The sequence below is a fragment of the Ceratotherium simum genome, chromosome 7, assembly GCF_057802395.1.
Source record: "Ceratotherium simum simum isolate JZ-2026a chromosome 7, ASM5780239v1, whole genome shotgun sequence".
NCBI classification, from domain to species: Eukaryota; Metazoa; Chordata; class Mammalia; order Perissodactyla; family Rhinocerotidae; genus Ceratotherium; species Ceratotherium simum.
The window spans coordinates 76,268,152-76,290,576 of record NC_141906.1 but is presented as its reverse complement, the minus strand read 5'-3'; the positions used below and the strand labels follow the sequence as shown (position 1 = coordinate 76,290,576).

General features: G+C 38.2%; 1 protein-coding gene across 8 annotated transcripts in view; it reads right to left on the bottom strand.

Annotated features, from left to right (window-relative positions):
- CCDC15 (coiled-coil domain containing 15) overlaps positions 1 to 22,425 on the bottom strand; it is an 88,298-nt gene that overhangs the window by 1,437 nt on the left and 64,436 nt on the right. For all 8 annotated transcript variants that reach the window (XM_087433875.1, XM_087433876.1, XM_087433878.1 and 5 more), the window contains 2 exons: positions 1,749 to 1,925; positions 1,067 to 1,215 (listed from right to left, as the gene is read on the bottom strand). In XM_087433875.1, the coding sequence (XP_087290001.1) occupies positions 1,067 to 1,215; positions 1,749 to 1,925 (326 nt within the window). The remainder of the gene's footprint in view (positions 1 to 1,066; positions 1,216 to 1,748; positions 1,926 to 22,425) is intronic.

Sequence of the window (22,425 nt, the reverse complement as noted above, 5' to 3'; positions counted from 1 at the left end):
CACTCCAGGAGGACAAAAAAGATAATGGAGAGGATAGACACAAAAATAATTCAATTGCAGTGTATACTTCCAAACCAGAGGCATATACAAAATATCATCACAGAATGAAGTTTGGAATGAATGAAAAACTATCTAGGAGAGGATGGAAAAGATTTCCAGAAGTGGTAACATTTAAGATGGTCTTGAAGGATTAATAAGAGTAAGGGAAAGAAGGCATTCTAGGCAGAGAAATGAGTGTGTGATATGCAAAAGGTATACAAAAATGTGACATATACTGAAAATAACAAGTTTGATAAGGCTGGAGTGTTGCCTGGGGCCAGAGAGAAAATATGCCAAATATGCCATGCATTTTATACTGTAATGGCAAATCCTACAGCTTTTAAAGTAGGAGAACGGCATGATCAGATTTGTGTTTTTAAAATATAACTCACAGGTCTGATACGAAACTCATATCACACAGATGGGGCACTAGGAATACAAATTCCTAGTATGTGTGCATGAAGCCTACATAATCTCTACACTGTGTAAGTCAATACAGTTAAGGATGGACAGGAAACAGACACACTAGTGACAACGGGAAGGACTCCATTTTCTCTAGCTGGGATTCCTGATAGAGCTTATACTGGTCCTCATTTTCCTCAGTATCCCTGGCAGAACTGGTAGTCTAAATGTGGATATATATGGTAATAAGTCTATGTTAGATAACAATGACATATTTGAAAAACAGGGAATTCAACTGGACAGAGGCCTAAGTTAGATGGCCATAAAAGGAAAGTTCTAATATTCTTCATTTACTGGAAGACCTGGAACCCAAGTCTCCCTACAGTAGAGTGAGTTGGCAATATTTCCCTAGCATAAATGGAGACAAGAAGATAACAGATCGCAAAGAGAAATACAACTCACCATAATTATTTTTATTGCCTCAGAGCTGTTTTGTAAAGTGGTTATAATAGTCTCTGATATACAGTATGCACTCAATAAATGCTAAGTTACTACAATCACTGATTTTATTGTTTTTTTTCTTTTTATTGCCTCCAGGCCCCAACTATTCGTTTAAGAAACTTACCTCTGTGGTTTTTATAGAAAATACAGTTGTTGGCACAGGTATCAGGATGAGCATCCCAAAAATCAGGACCACAGCAGCATAGTGGAGGTAAAGTAATTTTATACAGCTGCATTTTCTCTTGGATCTGGGCTCTTAAAGCTTCTAAATATCTAGAAAAATATAGTATGATCAAGCAAAGTGAACCACTAGAAAGAGAATGCACACAAGTCCTTATTTTACTACCAGTTTTAACTGTTAAAACTATTTCATATCTTTGTGCTTTGACTCTTCCTCTTCGTACTAGGAAACAGCACTGGGAAAAATGTAGTGCTATTCCAGAGAGGTATTAGGCAATCAAGAAATTTCATGAAGTTCTGTATCCCCAAACGTATGAGAGGACACAGTCAACTCTCTTTTAAGGAAAATGAGAACATTGCCTTCCTAACAAGTCTCGTCTAGAGCCAGAATTTCACGCAGAACTTTTTTGTGTGTGTGTGTGAGGAAGATTAGCCCTGAGCTAACATCTGTTGCCAATCTTCCTCTATTTTATATGTGGGACGCCTGCCACAGCATGGCTTGATGAGCGGTGCATAGGTCCATGCTGGGGATCCAAACCTGTGAAGCCCAGGCCGCTGAAGCGGAGTGCACGAACTTAACCACTATGCCATTGGGCCAGCCCCTCATGCAGAGCTTTTCAAAGTACCTTTGATATTCTTTTTCTCTCTGTTGCTGTTTTTCTCTAGCTCCTTTTATTTCCTCAAGTTGTAGCTGGGCTAATATCTCACTCATCTTCTCCTCTGAATATGGCTCTTTAAGAAGGTTCATTCTTAGTATCCTCTGTTCTTCAGCATAACGTTCCTGCTCTTTCTTTTTCTTAATTCTGAGAATAAAAACACAACATGGTTAGGAATTTCCTAAAATCATTATTTGGAATTAGCTTCCAGATCCAAATAACTCAAGAAATTCCCAGACACGGGGAGTCAGGAAATCAATTTAACACCTCTAGAATAGCCTCAAAAATTCCTGCTGGCTGATTTGAGTTCATCCTACAGCTCGTGCATATACATAGCCTCTAAAATGGAAATAATCAATGGTTACTATCAAAAGAATTTTTTGATAAGAATCCAAGTACAAGAGCTTTCTCAGGTTAAAACTACAAGTAGGTAGGACTTCTGGTTTTGGCTAAAATTGAGTAACAGGGACTGGATTTGCCCTCCCACCTTAAACAACCAAATAAATAAATAAATAAACAAATCAACCAACCAACCAGACAACATACAAAAAAGAAGAATGGTTTTCAAGACACTGGACATCACGCAATGAAAGACAGTGGTCCTTGACAGATGGGAAACGAAGTTTGTTTCCCCAAGCTTATTGCCTTGAAAGTTTCTAGGCAGCGGCACAGGAGAGGAGAGCTCATGCGGAGCCCGGTGGACTCCCTGAGTTGAGAACATGAAGCTGAAAGTCTAGGGACACAAAGAGAACTAGAGTTCATAAGAGAGACTACCAGAGACAAGAGAGCTGCTCAGAGAGAAAACCCCAGAGATCTACAGAGGGTCTCCTTCTAATACACAGCAGAGTACTGTGCAAGAATGTGAGGAAATGACCTGAGGCTAGGGATAGAACAATCCAAAAGGGTAACAGGGCCCTATGTTCACAGAGAGCAGGGAATAGTGCTCGTTCCCAACAGTCAGACCTGAAAAACTCATAATGCACAGAGCATTGGAAGAGTTTTCAGGAAGATCTTACTTTGGTAGTGGGAACAATAACTAGTCCTAGATTGAGCACTGCTCCAGACACACCTAACCAAATGTAAAAGCAAAGCCTCAAAGTGACTTAACTGCATCCCAAAACAAAGCTTAGGAAAATTTATAAGAATACAAAGATACTCAGCAACTAACAAGGTAAAATTCACAATAGTGGACATCTAATCAAAGATTACCAGGACTGCAAAGAGGCAGGAAAACACAACTCATAATGAAGAGAATAATCAATCAATCAAAACCAACCAAGAACTGACAGTTATTAGAATTAGCACAAAAGGACATTAAAACAGTTATTACAACTATATTCTATATGTTCAAAAAGTTAAGATATACAAAAGACTGAAATCAAACTTCTCGAGATAAAAACTACAATTTCTGAGATGAAAAATACACTGGAGAATAGGCCCATATCTCCTAAAGAAATGGAATCAATAATTAATAATCTTCCAAAACTGATATCACCAGTCCCACATGGGTTCACTGGTGAATTCTACCAATGAATTAAGGAAGAAATTATACCAACTCTCTACAATCTCTTTCAGAGACTGGAAGCAGAAGAAAGACTTCTTAACTCATACTATGAGGCCAGCACTACCCTAATACCAAAATCAGACAAAGATATTACAAGAAAAGAAAACTACAGACCAATACTTCTCATAAAAATAGAAGCAAAAAAACCTCAAAAATATTAGCAAATCAAATCCAACAATGTATAAAAAGAATTATATACCACAACCAAGTGAGATTTATCCCAGGAACGCAAGGTTGGATCAACATGAAAAACTCTAATGTAATCTACTACGTCGACAGGCTAAATAAGAAAAATCACACAATCCTATAGATAGATGCAGAAAAAGCCTTTGACAGGATCCAACACCATATATGATAAAAACTCTCAGTAAACGAGGAATAGACAGAAACTTCCTAAACTTGATAAAGAATATCTACAAAAAACCTACAGCTAACATTATACTCAAAGGTGATAAACTAGACACTTTCCCACCAAGATCAGGAACAAAGCAAGGATGTTCTCTCTCATCACTCCTTTTCAACATGGTATTGGAAGTCCTAGCTAATGTAATAAGACAATAAGAGGAAATAAAAGGTATATAGATTGGGAAGTAAGCAATAAAACTTTGTTCACAGATGACATGATCATCTATGTTCTTCCCAACCTGACCTATAGATTCAATGCAATCCCAATAAAAATCCCACCGAGTTATTTTGTGGATATTGAAAAACTGATTTTAAAGTTTATACGGAGAGGCAAAAGTCCCAGAGTAGCCAACACAATATTGAAGGAGAGGAACAAAGTTGGAGGACAGACACTACTCAACTTCAAGACTTACTACAAAGCTACAGTAATCAAGCAGTACGGTATTGGTGAAAATACAGACAAACAAAACAATGGGACAGAACAGAGAGCCCAGAAATAGACCCATATAAATAAAGTTAATATATATATATTTTTTAAAGATTTTATTTATTTATTTTTTCCCCCAAAGCCCCAGTAGATAGTTGTATGTCATAGTTGCACAGTCTTCTAGTTGCTGTATGTGGGATGCGGCCTCAGCATGGCCGGAGACGCAGTGGGCCGGTGTGTGCCCAGGAGCCGAACCCGGGCCGCCAGCAGCGGAACGTGCGCACTTAACCGCTAAGCCATGGGACCGGCCAAAATAAAGTTAATACATCTTTGACAAAGGAACAAAGGCAGTACAATGGAGCAAAGATAATCTTTTCAACAAATGATGCAGGGACACGTGAACATTCATGTGCACAAAAATGAATCTAGACATAGACTTTATACCTCTCACAAAAATTAACTCAAAATGGGTTATGGAACTAAATGTAAAACACAAAACTATAAAACTCCTAGAAGATAACTTAGCAGAAAATTTAGATGATCTTGGGTACGGTGATGACTTTTTAGATACACCACCACAGGCACGATCCATAAAAGAAACAATTGATAAACTGGACTCCATTAAAATCAGAAACTTCTGCTCTGCAAAAGACACTGTCAAAAGAATGAGAAGACAAGCCATAGACTGAGACAAAATACTGGCAAAAGACACATCTGATTAAGGACTGTTATCCAAAATATAAAAAGAACTCTTGAAACTCAACAATAAGAAAACATATCCGATTTTAAAATGGGCCAAAGACCTGCACAGACACCTCATCAAAGAAAGAATACAGATGGCAAATAAGTATATGAAAAGATGCTCCACATCATATGTCATCAGGAAAATGCAAATTAAAACAACAATGAGATACCACTGCATACCTATTAGAATGGCCAAAATCTGGAACACTGACAATACCAAATTCTGGCAAGGATGTGGAGCAACAAAAACTCTCATTCATGGCTGGTAGGAAGGCAAAATGGTACAGCCACTTTACTAAATATACTCTTGCCATATGATCCAGCAATCATGCTACTTGATATTTACCCAAAGGAGCTGAAAACTTATATCCATACAAAACCGGCACATGGATGTTCATAATAGCTTTATTCATAATTGCCAAATCTTGGAAGAAACCAAGATATCAGGTGAATGGATAAATAAACTGTGGTACATTCAGACAAGGGAATATTATTCAGTCCTAAAAAGAAATGAGCTATCAAGCCATAAAGAGACATGGAGGAACTTAAATACATATTACTAGTGAAAGAAGCCAATCTGAAAAGGCTACATACTGTATGATTCCAACTATATGATATTCTGGAAACAACAAAACAATGGAGACAGTGCAAAGATCAGTGGTTGCCAGAAGTTGTGGAAGAGTTGGAAGAGGGATGAATAGGCAGAGCACAGAGAACTTTTAGGGCAGTAAAACTATTCTGTACGACACTATAATGATGGTTACATGTCATTTTACATTTGTCCAAACCCATAAATGTACAACACCAAGAGTGAACCCTAATGTAAACTATGGACTTTGGGTGATAATGATGTGTCAATGTAGGTTCATCATTTGTAACAAATGTACCACACTGGTGAGGGATGTTGATAATGGAGGAGGCTCTGAATGTTGGGGGGCAGGGAGTATAGGGGAAATTGCTGTACCTTCCTCTCAATTTTCCTGTTACCCTAAAACTGCTCTATAAAAATAAAGTCTTTATAAAAAAAAATACACTAGATGGGATTACCAGCAGTTTAAACGTTGCAGAACTAAATCTGAAAGCATAACAATAGACTATCCAAAATAAACCACAGAGAAAATAATCTGAAAATACAAAAAGAGCACCAAAAAGCAAATAATCCAATTAAAAAATGGGTAAAGGACTTGAATAGACATTTCTTTGAAGATGACCTATAAATAGCCAACAAGCATATGAAAAGATGCTCAACATCACTAATCATTAGGAAAATGAAAACCAAAACCCCAATGAGATATCACCTCACATCCATTAGGATGGCTACTATCAAAAAAACAGAAAATAACAAGTGTTGGCGAGGATGTGAGAAACTGGAACCCTTGTGCACTGTTGGTAGGATGGTAAAATGGTGCAACTGCTATGGAAAACAGTATGGAGGTTCCTCAAAGTATTAAAACTACCATATGATCTAGCAATCCCACTTCTAGGTAGATATCCAAAAGAAATGAAAGCAGGGTCTTGAAGAGATATTTGCACATTCATGTTCATTGAAGCACTAATTCACAATACTCAACAGGTGGAAGCAACCCAAATGGCCATCTACAGATGAATGGATAAACAAAATTCAGTATATACATATAATGGAATATTAATATTACTCAGCCTTAAAAAGGAAAGAAATCCTATCACATGCTATAATATGGATGAGCCTTAAGGACATTATGCTAAGTCATATAAGCCAGTCACAAAAAGACAAATACTGTATGATTACATTTATATGAGGGTCTAAAGTAGTCAAATTCATAAAAACAGAAAGTAGAATGGTAGTTACCAGGGGCTGGGAATGGAGGAAAGGGGAGTCGTTTAATAGGTATAAAGTTTCAGATTTGCAAGATGAAAAAGTCCCAAAGATCTGTTTCACAACAATGTAAATAAAATATTCATTCATTCATTTATTTACACTACTGAACTGTATACTTAAAAAATGGTTACAATGGTAAATTTTATGTAATGTGTTTTTTACCACAATAAAAAAAAAGAAGTGTGTGGGGGCCGGCCCCATGGCCTAGTAGTTTAAGTTCAGCACGCTCCACTTTGGTAGCCCAGGGTTTGGTTCCCAGGCATGGACCTACACCACGCGTTGACGGCCATGATGTGGTGGTGACGCACATACAAAATAGAGGAAGACTGGCAGAGATGTTAGCTCAGGGCGAATCTTCCTCAAGTAAAAAGAGGAAGATTGGCAACAGATGTTAGCTCAGGGTGAATCTTCCTCAGGCAAAAAAAAAAATTGTGTTACATAAATAAATCAACAAATGAATGGGGAAAAAAACCCTGAAGTGAAATAAAGTTGTTTTCAGACATACAAGATGAAAGAATTCATCCCCAATATATCCACAACTATAAGAAATGTTAAAGATTGTCTTTCAGAGAAGAGCAAGATGATACTTTAGGTAATATATGTAACACTTTTCTTATTATTTAAATCTCTTTGAATAATAATAGACTGTTTTAACAATAATAATAATGTATTCTGTATGTAAAAGTAAAATGCATGATAATAGCATAAAGGTTGGGATAGGAGAAATGGAAGTATACTAAAATTCTTAACCTAGGATTTTTGTACTAGATGTGAGGTAGTATGATATCATTTGAAGGTAGAACGTGAAAAGTTAGAGATGTACACTATAAACTCTAGAACGACCAATTAAATAACAAAAAAGTTTATAGCTAATATGCCAACAAAGGAGATCAAATGAAATCATAAAAATACGAAAGTAATTCAAAAGAACACAGAAAAAGAAAAAAACGAGAACAAAGAACAGATGGAACAAATAGAAAACAAATAGCAAGATGATATATTCTAGCAAACTCCACCAATAATCACATTAAAGGTAAATGGTCTAAACACTCCAATTAAAAGGATTATCAGATCTGACAAAAAGTCAAGACACAACTATATGCTGCTGACAAGAAATGCACTTTAAATAAAAGGAACAAATAGGTTAAAAATAAAGGATGGAAAAAGATACATCAGGCTAGCACTAATTAAAATAAGGCTGAGGTGGCTATATTAAGATCAGACAATGTAGATTTCAGAGCAAACAAAATTATCAAGGATAAAGAAGATCACTTCGTAATTATGGAGCCAATTAATTAAAGAGACATAGCAATCCCACACATTTATGCATTAAGAATAGAGGTTCAAAATACATGAAGCAAAGACTGATGGAACTGCAAGGAGATATAGACAAGTCCACAGTTACAGGCAGAGATTTCAATAACACTCTCTCAATTACTGACAGAACAAGCAGGCAAAAAATGGCAAGGATGTAGTAGACTTGACTTATATCATCAACCAACTTTACCTAATGGACATTTATAGAACATTTCACAACATTTATAGAATAGCAGAATACACATTTATAGAATAACAGAATTCATATGGAAAGGCAAAAGGCCTAGAATAGCCAAGATAACTCTGGGGAAAAAAATTGGACGGCTAACACTATCTGACTTAAAGCATTATTATAAAACTACACTAATCAGAACAGCATGGTATTAGCGTAAAGACAGACAAATCAATCAATGGAACAGAAGAGAAAGTCCAGATATAAACCCACAAAACGGACAACTCATTTTTTTAACACCTTTACTGAGATATAATTTGCATACCATAAAGTTTACCGTCACCATAATGTAATTTGAGAATGTTTTCATCACCCCCCAAAGAAACTTCTGTACTCATTAGCAGTCACTCTCTACCCGTTTCCCCCCAGCCCTAGGCAACCACTAATTTTTCTGTCTCTATAGATTTGCCTATTCTAGACATTTCATATAAATGGGATCATACAATATGTGGTCTCTTATGACTGGCTTTTTTCACTTGGCATAATGTTTTCAAAGTCCATCCACGTTGTAGCATGCATCAGTACTTCATTCCTTTTTATTGCTGATATGCCACTGTATAAATATACCACATTTTATTTATCTATTCATCAGATTTTTTTTAAATAATTTTATTTATTTATTTATTTCCCCCCCCAAAGCCCCAGTAGATAGTTGTATGTCATAGCTGCACGTCCTTCTAGTTGCTGTATGTGGGATGCGGCCTCAGCATGGCTAGAGAAGCGGCCCGTCGATGCACGCCTGGGATCCGAACCTGGGCCGCCAGCATCAGAGCACAAGCACTTAACCGCTAGGCCACGGGGCCGGCCCATCTATTCATCAGAGTTTGGACATCTGGGATGCTTCCACTTCCTAGCTATTATGAATAATGCTGCTATGAACACTCGTGTAAGTTTTTGTGTGGATGGACATTTTCAGTTCTCTTGGGTATATACCCAGGAGTAGAACTGCTGAGTCATACAGTAACTCTAACCTTTTGAGGAATTACTAAACTGTTTTCCAAAGTGACTGTATCATTTTACATTCCCCACCAACAATGGATGGGAATTCTAATTTCTCCACATCCTCATCAACATTTGTTATTTTTTGTCTTTTTTATTATAGCCATTGTAGTGTGTGTGAAGTGGTATCTCATTGTGGTTTTGTTTTGTGTTTCCCAATAACTAATGATGTTGAGCATCTTTTTACGTGCCTATTAGCCATTTGTATATTTTCCTGGGAGACATGGTTATTTAAATGCTTTGTCCACTTTATAATTGGGTTGTCCTTTTCTTATTGAGTTGTAAGAGTTCTTTATACATCCTGAATACAAGTCTCTTATCAGATATATGATTTGCAAATATTTTCTCTCATTCTGTAGTTGTTTTTTCACTTTCTTGATGGTTTGCTTGTTGGACAACTGATTTTTGACAAATGTACAAAGACAATGCAGTGAAGAAAGGATAACATTTTCAACAAATGGATAGCCACATTCAAAAAAATAAACTTCACACCATATACGAAAATTAACTCAAATTGGATCATAGACCTAAAAATAAAACCTAAAATGATAATCTTTCTAGAAGAAAACAAAGAAGAAAATTTTTGTGACCTTGGGTTAAGCAATGATTTCTTAAATACGACACCAAAAGCACAATCTCTAAAGGAACAAATTGAAAAACAAGAATTCATCAAAATTTAAAACTTCTGCTCTTTAAAAGACAAGCCACAGACCAGGAGAAAAATCTTTGTGAAGCATATATCTGATAAAGGACTTGTATCCAGATTATATTAAAGAACCCTTAAAATTCAACAGTAAGAAACCACCTCAATTAAAAAATTGGGGTTTGAACAGCCAGTTCACCAAAAAATGATATACAGATGGCAAACACCTGAAAAGACGCTTAACATCTTTAGTCATTCAGGATATGCAAACTAAAACCACAATGAGAATCTACAACACATGTATTCAAATGGCTAAAATGAAAAAGACTGACAATACCAAGTGTCAATGAGGATGTAAGGGAACTTGAACTCTCTTACACTGCTGGTGGTAATATAAAGTGGTACAACCACTTTGGAAAACAGTTTAACAGTTTCTTTAAAAAAATGAAATATGGGGCGGGCCCGGTGGCGCAGCAGTTGAGTGCGCGTGCTCTGCTTTGGTGGCCCGGGGTTTGCAGGTTCAGATCCCAGGCACGCACTGACGCACCACTTGTCAAAGCCATGCTGCGGTGGCGTCCCATATAAAGTAGAGGAAGATGGGCACGGATGTTAGCCCAGGGCCAATCTTCCTTGGCAAAAAGAGGAGGATTAGCATCAGATGTTAGCTCAGGGCTGGTCTTCCCCACAAAAAAAAAAAAAGAGAGAACTATATAGCTATCATATGATCCAGCCATTCTACTCTCAGGTATTTACCCAAGAGATAAGATAACATATTTCGAAAGAGTTATACATGAATGTTCATTGCAGCTTTATTTGTAATAGCCAAAAACTGGAAACAACCAAATGTCATCAACCTATGAATTGATAAACAAATTGTGGTACAGCCATACAATGGAACACTATTCAGTAATAAAAAGAAATCAACTCTTGATACACTCAACAACAAGGATAAATCTCGAAATAATTATGCTGAGTAAAAAGAGCTAGGCCCAAGAGTACACCCTCTATGATTACAGAAAATGAAAACTAACCTATAGTGATAGAAAGCAAACCAGTTGGTTACCTGGGAAGGAAGGGGCAGGAAGGGGCAGGAAAGAGGGGCTACCAAGGGCATGAGGAAACTTTTGAGGATGATAGATATGTTCACTACCTTGACTATGGTGGTGGTTTCATGTATATTTATGTCAAAATATAAAAGTTTACACTTTAAATATGTGCAATTTATTGAACATCAATTATACTTATTAAAAAAAAACTGACCTACAAGTAGAGAGGAAATGAGTAGCTCATTGAGAAAATCATCAGAAAACCTAAGTAAAGAACTTTTGTTAAGAAATATGAGTGATTCAAGACTAGAACTTATAAATACATGCTGATAATATCAGTTGCTAAAAATTACTTTGAAACAAATGAGCTATTGTTTTCTAAACAGTAGTATGAGGCCAATTCACACTCATACCTCTTCGAATATAGACTAGTGAAAATTCTGGGCTTCCATCCATTTGTGGCAGGCTATTTACTCCAGGGGAATTAAAGCCTTCCTTTCACTTACATTAACACAAATATTATGTCAAAACCAGGAAGCTGTCCTACAAAGGCTGAAGGATCAGGCACTGGAAAAGTACAAGAGACGTGGTAGTTGTAATACGTGCAGAACTAAGTCTATCCAGATTCTGACAGCTAATTGCTGGCCACCTCTAGCAGAGGGACAAGGTCCCTTTAAACAAGGATTTTCTTACAATTGTTCTCCCACACTTGCCACTCTTGCCTGAGCTACAAGTGCAAGTCTAAATTGGAGTATTTCTCAAAGAGTATAGAATACAAACATAGCTTTTACAGTATGATTCAAACTCAAATGCAATATAAAGCTGTAATAGAGTAGACATGAGAAATCTCATCACTGCAACTTTGGCAGAGAGCTACGTTTTTATATCAGTGAAGATCAAAATTTAAAGGCACATAAGGCAGTGTACTAGGAATGCCAGAAAGGTAGTGCGGGGAAAGGCCAAAACGGGCACATAATCATTCACCATTGACTTTAAAATATATGTTGCCTTGCTCTCTTAAAATATAATGTCTGAAATAAGTAAGAGAACGAAAGGAAAAGATTAAAAGAACACAAAAGTTAAAAGATGAGCCTAAGATCATAGGTACTCTTGGCTAGGGATCTAGGTACATAGGAATCTTATTCCAAAGAGGGCCAGTAAAGAAAACATTTTGAGGAAATTCGTGTTTCCTTAGTTCAATAACTCCGTACCTTGTAAAAAAGGCAAATTGGAAAAGATTTTTCTGTAGATAATGAATCAAACTGAGGTTTTCAATGGTGAAATTAAAATGGAGTCAAGCAAATGACAACAAAAAAGCTTAGTTACTAATATAATTCTCCATAACAATTATTCTCTACACTAAGTAAACTAAGAGCTAAGGAAACACATTAGCATTGTTTTTCAAATGTTGACACCTTAGGTCTTGGTAATAGGAGAGTTACTAGAAATGATGGAATCGGCCCCTCTCCCCTCCCCCTAGCTACTCCTCTCCTCACAGTCAAACATCTAAAGAGTTGTCTGGATGTTCTGTCTCTATTTCCTGATCTCCTCACCCACTCCAATATGGCTTTAACATTCACCAAAACACTCCATCAAAACAACTCTCTAAGGTCAATGGTGGCCTATAGGTCATTTAATGCATCTAGCACATACATTCTCAACGGAGGCAATACTGTACCCAAGGGGGCAAAAATTGATTTGACGGAGCAAAAAATCTTAGATTTTAAAATAGTTTGTGGCCCTCCAAAAAGTCATAGTACATAAACAGAAATACAATATATCTAGGCATTCTCCACTTCTCACTCTATAGCTTCTTATGTATGCCCTCTGCTTCAGTTACTCCCCACCTCCACCTGTAACTCATAAAGCTACAGCTCTAGCATAGACCATTCCCCTGAGATTCAAACCTATAAAACTACTTGCCAATTTGTCACTTGAGTGTCTCAAAGATATTTTTCTGAGAAAAGAATCACAGTTTTAGTCAGATTCTCAGGTTAAGAACTACTGCCATATAGTAGTTTCCAAAAGGATCATAAAATCAAAAATGACAAAGCTAACTAAAAAAGTTGATATAAACAATTATTCTATAAACAAGTTTTTATTCTTCTCTGATGTCTTTAAGGCCTCTGCGTAAATATACCTTTTAGTTGATGCACAATAGAAACTAAACTAGGTCAGAAATCAACATGTCAACATACTGCTTTTTTCCACAGCATTGACGTGAATGCAATTATAGTGGTTCTCTGGTTATGCCAAAAGGTATTCTGAAACCAGTGTCAGACTTTCAGTAAAAGAGAGGTAAGAATATAAAACATGGCAAACTGTTTTGTAAACGTGCTACACCGGGTGTTTGCACAACTAAACAACAAGTAAACGTCAATCTACATTTTGAAGAGAATCCTGAAAATAAAGTGATGTTGCAGGCAAACTGCATTAAAAACATATTCTTATAATTCCAACAACAATTCAAAAACTCTTCTTGTTACTCACTCATCTTCCATATGATAAGGCCACACCATCAATCCTTCACAAAGTTAAACTAAAATAGAGACCTAGAACTAAAAATGAGGGCAATCTTTTTGGGTCTATGGATTCTTTCTTCTTGAACAATCACAGAAATTTGCAACACCAATACTTTCAAACAAAAGAAATTCTGCTTCTAAGATTAAGAAACAGATTTATTTCAGAGGTTAAAGAGGTGTTCTGTTAGAAAAACAACTTTTCAAGGAGGTGGAAGAAATCTTCCTCTTTGGCACAACAGGATTAAGGTCTAATCTAGCTCAGTCTAAATCTCTGCATGCTGATCCTGTTTTTTTGTTCAAACTTTCTCTCTGTCTCCCCATTTCCTGATTCTGATAGTATTCTTCTTTAGCGATTTCTGAAATCATTACTAAAAATATCTTAATGTTTCCTGGGACTCTCTATTTGCATTTCCTTTAAGCACCTCAAACCCAATATGCCCCAGACTAAACTTATCTTCTCCACCTCTACCTCCTTCTTGGCAACTCTTGTTTTCTAGTACCCCATTTACCTGGTGGCCTAAGCCATAAACCTGGCATTTACCTTTGGATTCTCCTCTGACAAAATCTTATCAATTCTCTCTCTTAGGGTTCTTAAAACTGCCTCCTCCTCATTGTGTCCCTGTCCCTGGCTTATATGAAAGGCCGTGTTAACGACTTCAAAGAGGTTATGTGATGGAGTCAAATCTGGGGTTGAAGCCCAGTTCTGCTATTGCTAAGTGAGATCTTAATCTTAGGCAAATTACTTAACCTCTCTAGGACTCATTTTATCATCTGTAAAATGAAAAGAATAATAAAAGTTACCTTAGAAGGTTATTTGGGTGAGTAAATGAGCTAATGCCTTTAAAACACTCAACACTATGTCTAGCACACTGTACACACTCAAGAAATCAAGAAATGGCAGCTACTACTACCATGCAGGATGGTGTATCAATTAAAAGAGATGATAATCTATGTACAGTGCTTGACACACAGTAATGGCTTAATATATAGCTCCTGTCTTGAGGATAAAAGCCCAATTTCTTCTCACGACATTTTTATTGCTACTGCTGTGGAGTTGATTCCAACTCCTAGCGACCCTGTGTTCAGCAGAGCGGAACCCTGCTCAGTCTTTTTGCGGTATCCTCTCACCTTCCAGGGCTATATCAGACAATGCTCTGCTGCTATTCATACGGTTTTCATGGCCAATTTTTTTGCAAGTGGGTGGCCAGGTCCTTCTTCTTAGTCTGTCTAGTCTGGAAGTTCTGCTGAAACCTGTCCACCATGGGTGACCCTGCTAGTATTTGAAAATGCCAGTGGCATCTCTTTCAGCATCACAGCAACACGCAGATGCCACAGCATGACAACCGACAGATGAGTATTGTGGCTTCCTGACTGGGAACCAAAATCAGGCCACGGGGCTGAGAGCATGGACTCTGAACCACTAGACCACCAGGGCTGGCTTCTCATGACATACAAAGCTCTTTATGATCCTGTCTTTCCTTATTTCTTAAAGCTCACCTCTTGCCATTCCTCTAGCTCCATTCACATCAGTCTCAGAAGTGTCATAGTCTCTCATGAGTCACAATGCTATTTCTTTTGCCTCGATTTCTCATCTACTCTTTTCCCCAATCCAATTCCCATTTTGTCTCATACTACTGCTTCTAATCCGTCAAAACTCAGCTCAGGAAGTCTTCCCTGCCCTTCCACTATACCATACCACCAATTTTGGGTTCAAAATACAGTCTCTGTGCTCCCATGTTGTCTTGTAATTTTTTCCTCTAATGATATTAGAACAAATATTTTTTATTTTACTAATATTTTACTTGAGGTTTTTACATTTATGTTGATGAGAGAAACTCGTTTGTAACATTGCTTTCTTGTAATGTCCTTGTCAGGTTGGTATTAAGATTATACTGGCCTCTATAATTATTTGGGAAGTATTCCCTGTTTGCCATTCTCTAGAATATTTTATGTAAAATTTGGTGTTATTTTTTCCCTTAAATATTTGGCAACTAACATTTATTTAGCACAACTATTTGCCAGATTCTGTTTTAAGTACATTTACATATTACCTCATTTAATTCTCACAGCAACTTTATGAGGTATATACCATTATTATCCCTGTTTTATAGAGAAGAAACTGAGGCTTAAGGAGGTAACTTTCCTAAAGTTATACAGCTGGTAGGTAGCAGAGGTGGGACTTGAACACATATCTCTTCATGTTCTTAACCACATGCTATATTGTCTTATAATACTTAATATATGGTATTATAATTATCTATTCAATTATCTGCCTCCCCATTAGCCACCAAAATCTATGTAGTAAGGTCTTTGAAGAGTGGGATCATTTTTCAGTTTTTGCACCCCCTAGGTATAGCATCATGTCTTCCACTTAATAGATGCTCAATAAATAGCTACTAAATAAATGAATGAAAATGTATCATTTGATTCTTATAACAACTGGGTGAGATAAAGCAGTTATTATCAATTCCTGTTTAGAAAGAAGGTGTAGGAGAGAGAAGTCAAGATGGCGGCGTAGGCAGACTCTGAACTCACCTCCCCCTGCAGACACATCCAATTTACAACTACTTGCGGAAAAACTACCCCTGAGAGAGAACTGAAAACTGGATAAGAGGAATTCCTGCAACAAACGACAATCCTAATTGAAGTGGAAGAGGCAGAAACTCCCTTCTGGAGAGAAAAAACGCCGCCTTCACAAGCCGCAGCGCCTCACGGCCGCCCGGGAGCAGCCCAAAGGTCCGCAGCCCTCCCTGGAGGAGCGGGGCCCTAAGCCGGGGAGCGCCCCTACTGTGGGTATTTTGTGGACCCAGCATAATCGAGACGAGTGGCATAATATCTGACTTTGCCTGCTACTAAAACATTGGGGAGTACCCCCAAAAAAGCTGGTTCACAAAGAAATTAAAACCGGCTCTTAGAGGGCCAACACACAAACTCACCCATTTCAGAAAGCAACCTAAAATCACCAGAAAGAAAGGTGCACAGTGCTTTGGTGAAAAGAGACTCACCTGATAGGCTCTGAGTGCACTGCAGTGAGAGGTGAGACCTCTCCAGAGACTGGCACATTGGTGGCAGCCATTGTGTGTGCTGATGCAGACACTGGCAGACGCCATTGGAGTTCTCCCTGGGGCCTGCTAGCCCAGGGTCTGCCGCACCCACTAGAGCACCGATTTAAGCCAGCTCAGCCAGGGCAGGCAGCCCACCACAGGGACTGGCCCCACCCAACAATAAGCCCTCAGGCAACTTGTGGGCCTGCATAGATTGGTGACTGGATTCTCTGCAGCCTGGCAACTGGGCCCACTTCAGTGGGGCAGGGCGTGCACAAGGAGTGAGTGGAGAGTGTGGGGCAGTGGTGGAGTGTGTGGGGCTCCCGCCGTGGAGAGACTGGGTCCACTTCAGGAGGTCAGGGCGTGCACATGGGGCAGGACTGTGTTGACTGTGTGTGTGGACCTGTGGGCGGCAGGGCTTGTCAGCTGCAGAAGACTTGTGCTTCTCAAAGACTGACATAGGGGGTTTGCCCCACCTTCCAAAGCCTGAAACAATTGGGTGCTCCTGTGCCTGAGGCCAGCCCCACCCAGCTGCAATCCTCAGAGAGCTGACAAGAGACCTAAAGGCTGGAGGCTTACAGCAATTGTAAGCCCCTAAGCCTAACAACCTGCCAAGCTGGGGGCCTACTCACTTAAAAGAAATACTGCAACACAAATGTGCTATTAGAACTTGCAACCAACTGTGCTGGGGCTCCCCAGAGCCGATAAAGAGACTGAAGGGCCCACAACAACTACAAGCAGCTGAGCATTACAACAGCTGGCCAGGAGCATAGCTCAGCCTCCCTGGACACCTACAGGGATAGCAAACACCACAAGAGAAGGACACATGTAGCCCACATTGGGGTCACTCCTGGAACATTCAGAACTGAGGGAGACACTGCGGGTCTCCTAAGGCATCACTTATATAAGGTCACCTATCCAAGAGCAGGAGACGTAGCTGACCTACCTAATACATAGACACGAGCACAGGGAAAGAGGCAAAATGAGGAGGCAAAGGAATAAACTCCAAGTAAGGGAATAGGACAAAACCCCAGAAAAGGAACTAAGTGAAACAGAAATGAGCAACCTACCCAACAGAGAGTTCAAACAAAGAGTGTGAAGGATGCTCACTGATCTTGGGAGAAGAATGGATGAACTTAGTGAGAAAGTCAACAAAGAAATGGAAGATAAAAAAAGAACCAATCAGAAATGAATAATACAATACTGGAAATGAAAAATTCACTAGAGGGACTCAAAAGCAGAGTAGAGGATACGGAAGACCAGATCTGTGAGCTGGACAAAAGACTAGAAGAAATCACTGAAGCTGAACAGGTAAAAGAAAAAAGAATTAAAAAGAGTGAGGACAGTATAAGGGCCATCTGGGACAACATCAAGCACACTAACATCTATGTTATAGGTGTCCCAGAAGGAGAAGAGCGAGACAAAGGGGCAGAGAATCTATTTGAAGAAATAAGAGATGAAAACTTCCCTAACTTAAGGAAGGAAACAGACATCCAGGTACAGGAAGGCCAGAGAACACCAAACAAGATAAACCTAAAGAGGCCCACACCAAGACACATCATAATTCAAATGTCTAGAATTAAAGATAAAGAGAGAATCCTAAAAGCCACAAGAGAAAGACAAGTTACATACAAAGGAAACTCCATAAAGCTATCAGCTGAGTTCTCAGCAGAAACCTTACAGGATAGAAAAGAGTGGCACGATATATTTAAAGTGCTAAAAGGAAAAAACTTACAGCCAAGAAGACTACCCAGCAAGGTTATCATTCAAAATAGAAGGAGAGATAAAGAGTTTCCCAGACAAGCAAAAATTAGAGGAGTTTGTCACTAAGAAACCAGTACTACAAGAAATGCTAAAGGGACTTATTTAAGGGGAAAAGAGAAGAGCACAAATAGGAAAAATTATCTATTTCCAGGATAAGAGAGTAATGGATACAAATGCACAAGAAAGAGGTTAGATATGATATCAAAACCATAAAATGTGGGAGGAGGGGAGTTAGAGAGTAGAGCTTTCAGACAAAGGTCAAACTAAAGAGACCATCAATTCTGTATATGGACCCCATGGTAATCACAAACCAGAAACCAATAATAAATACACAAAAGACTAAGAGAAAGGAACCCAAACATAACACTAAAGAAAGCCATCAAACCACAAGGGAAGAGAGCAAGAGAAGAAGAAAGGAACAGAGAAGGACTACTAAAACACTGAGAAACAAAAAGTTAAAAAATGGCAGTAAATACATACTTATCAATAGCTACTGTATTTTTTTTTAAGATTTTATTTATTTATTTTTTTCCCCCCAAAGCCCCAGTAGATAGTTGTATGTCATAGCTGCACATCCTTCTAGTTGCTGTAGGTGGGACACAGCCTCAGCATGGCTGGAGAAGCAGTGCGCGCCTGGGATCCGAACCCAGGCCGCCAGCAGCAGAGCGCACGCACTTAACCGCTAAGCCACAGGGCCGGCCCTCAATAGCTACTTTAAATGTCAATGGACTAAATGCTCCAATTAAAAGGCATAGGGTGGCTGATTGGACAAAAAAACAAGACCCATATACATGCTGCATACAAGAGACACAATTCAGACCTAAAGACACTCACAAACTGAAAGTGAAGGGATGGAAAAAGATACTACACGCAAATGGCAATGAAAAGAAAGCTGGGGTAGCAATACTCATATCAGACAAAATAGACTAAAACAAAAACTGTAAAAAGAGACAACGAAGGGCATTACATAATGATCAAGGGAACAATCCAACAAGAGGATATAACTTGTAAATATCTATGTACCCAACGTAGGAGCACCTAAATATATAAAGCAATTATTAACAGACATAAAAACAGAAATAGACAGTAACACAATAATAGTAGGGGACTTTAACACTCCACTTACACCAACGGATAGATCATCCAAACAGAAGATCAATAAGGAAACACTGGCCTTAAATGACTCACTAGAACAGATGGACCTAGTAGATATATACAGAACATTCCATCCAAAAACTGAAGAATACACATTCTTTTCAAATGCACATGGAACATTCTCCAGGACTGATCACATATTAGGCCACAAAATAAGTCTCCATAAATTTAAGAAGATTGAAATAATACCAAGCATCTTTTCTGACCACAACGATATGAAACTAGAAATCAACTACAGGAAGAAAATCAGAAAAGCCACAAATATGTGGAGATTAAACAAAATGCTACTGAACAACGACTGGGTCAATGAAGAAATCAAAGGAGAAATCAAAAAATATCTGGAGACAAATGAAAACGAAAAGACGACATGCCAGAATCTATGGGATACAACAAAAGTGGTTCTAAGAGGGAAGTTTATAGCAATACAGGCCTATCTCAACAAACAAGAAAAATCTCAAATAAACAATCTAACAATCCACCTAAAGGAACTGGAAAAAGAAGAAAAAACAAAGCCCCAAATCAGTAGAAGAAGGGAAATAATAAAAATCAGAGCAGAAATAAATGAAATAGAGACTAAAAAAAAAATAGAAAAAATTAATAAAACCAAGAGCTGGTTCTTTGAAAAGATAAACAAAATGGACAAACCTTTAGCTAGACTCACCAAGAAAAAAGAGAAGGCTCAAATAAGTAAAATCAGAAATGAAAGAGGAGGGCCGGCCCTGTGGCATAGCGGTTAAGTGCACGCACTCCGCTGCTGGTGGCCTGAGTCAGATCCCGGGCGTGCACCGATGCACCACTTGTCAGGTCATGCTGTGGCGGTGTCCCACATAAAGTGGAGGAAGACAGGCACAGATGTTAGCCCAGGGCCATTCTTCCTCAGCAAAAAAAGAGGAGGATTGGCATGGATGTTAGCTCAGGGCTGATTTTCCTCACAAAAAAAAAAAAAAGAAATGAAAGAGGAGAAATTAAAACAGACACCTCAGAAATACAAAAGATTATAAGAGAATACTATGAAAAGCGATATGCCAACAAATTCGACAATCTGGAAGAAATGGATAAATTCCTGGAATCATACAACCTTCCAAAACTGGATCAAGAAGAAATAGAGAATTTGAATAGACCAATCACCAGTAAGGAGGTCGAAACAGTAATCAAAAACCTCCCCCAAAATAAAAGTTCAGGACCAGATGGCTTCCCTGGTGAATTCTACCAAACATTCAAAGAAGACTTAATACCTATCCTTCTCAAACTCTTCCAAAAAATTGAGGAGGGGGGGAAGCTCCCTAACTCATTCTATGAAGCCAACATCATCCTGATACCAAAACCAGACAAGGACAACACAAAAAAAGAAAATTACAGGCCAATATCACTGGATGAACATCGATGTAAAAATCCTCAACAAAATACTAGCAAATCACATACAACAATACATTAAAAAGATTATATACCATGATCAAGTGGGATTTATTCCAGGTATGCAGGGATGGTTCAACATTCACAAATCAATCAACGTGATACACCACATTAATAAAATGAAGAATAAAAATCACATGATCCTCTCAATAGTTGCAGAGAAAGCATTAGACAAGATACAGCATCCATTTATGATAAAAACTCTGAATAAAATGGGTATAGAAAGAAAGTACCTTGGGGCCGGCCCCATGGCTTAGCGGTTGAGTGCGCGCGCTCCGCTGCTGGCGGCCCGGGTTTGGATCCTGGGCGTGCACCGACGCACCGCTTCTCCGGCCATGCTGAGGCTGCGTCCCACATACAGCAACTAGAAGGATGTGCAGCTATGACATACAACTATCTACTGGGGCTTTGGGGATAAAAATATAAATAAATTAAAAAAAAAAAAAAAAGAAAGAAAGTACCTCAACATAATAAAGACCATATATGACAAACCCACAGCTAACATCACCCTCAATGGTGAAAAACTGACAGCTATCCCTCTAAGAACAGGAACCAGACAAGGATGCCCACTCTCACCACTCCTATTTAACATAGTATTGCAAGTCCTAGCCAGAGTAATCAGGCAAGAAAAAAAAATCAAAGGGATCCAAATTGGAAAGGAAGAAGTGAAACTGTCACTATTTGCAGATGACATGATTTTATATAGAGAAAATCCTAAAGAATCCACCAAAAAACTTTTAGAAGTAATAAACGAATATGGTAAAGTTGCAGGATACAAAATCAACATACAAAAATAAGTTGCGTTTCTGTACACTAATAACGAAGTAGCAGAAAGAGAAATTAAGAATACAATCCCATTGACAATTGCAACAAAAAGAATAAAATACCTAGGAATAAACTTAACCAAAGAGGTGAAAGATCTGTACACCGAAAACTATAAAACATTGCTGAAAGAAACTGAAGAAGACACAAAGAAATGGAAAGATATTCCATGCTCTTGGATTGGAAGAATTAACATAGTTAAGATGTCCATACTTCCTAAAGCCATCTATAGATTCAATGCAATCCCTATCAAAGTTCCAACATTCTTCACAGAAATAGAAAAAAGAATCCTAAAATTTAGGTGGAACAACAAAAGACCCCGAATAGCTAAAGGAATCCTGAGAAAAAAGAACACAGCTGGAGGTATCACACTCCCTGATGTCAAAATATACTACAAAGCTATAGTAACCAAAACAGCATAGTACTGGCACAAAAACAGATACACAGATCAATGGAATAGAATCGAAAGCCCAGAAATAAACCCACACATCTATGGACAGCTAATCTTCGACAAAGGAGCCAAGAACATACAATGGAGAAAAGAAAGTCTCTTCAACAAATGGTGTTGGGAAAACTGGACAGCCACATGCAAAAAAATGAAAGTAGACTATTACCTTACACCATACACAAAAATTAACTCAAAATGGATTAAAGACTTGAATGTAAGACCTGAAACTATGAAACTTCTAAAA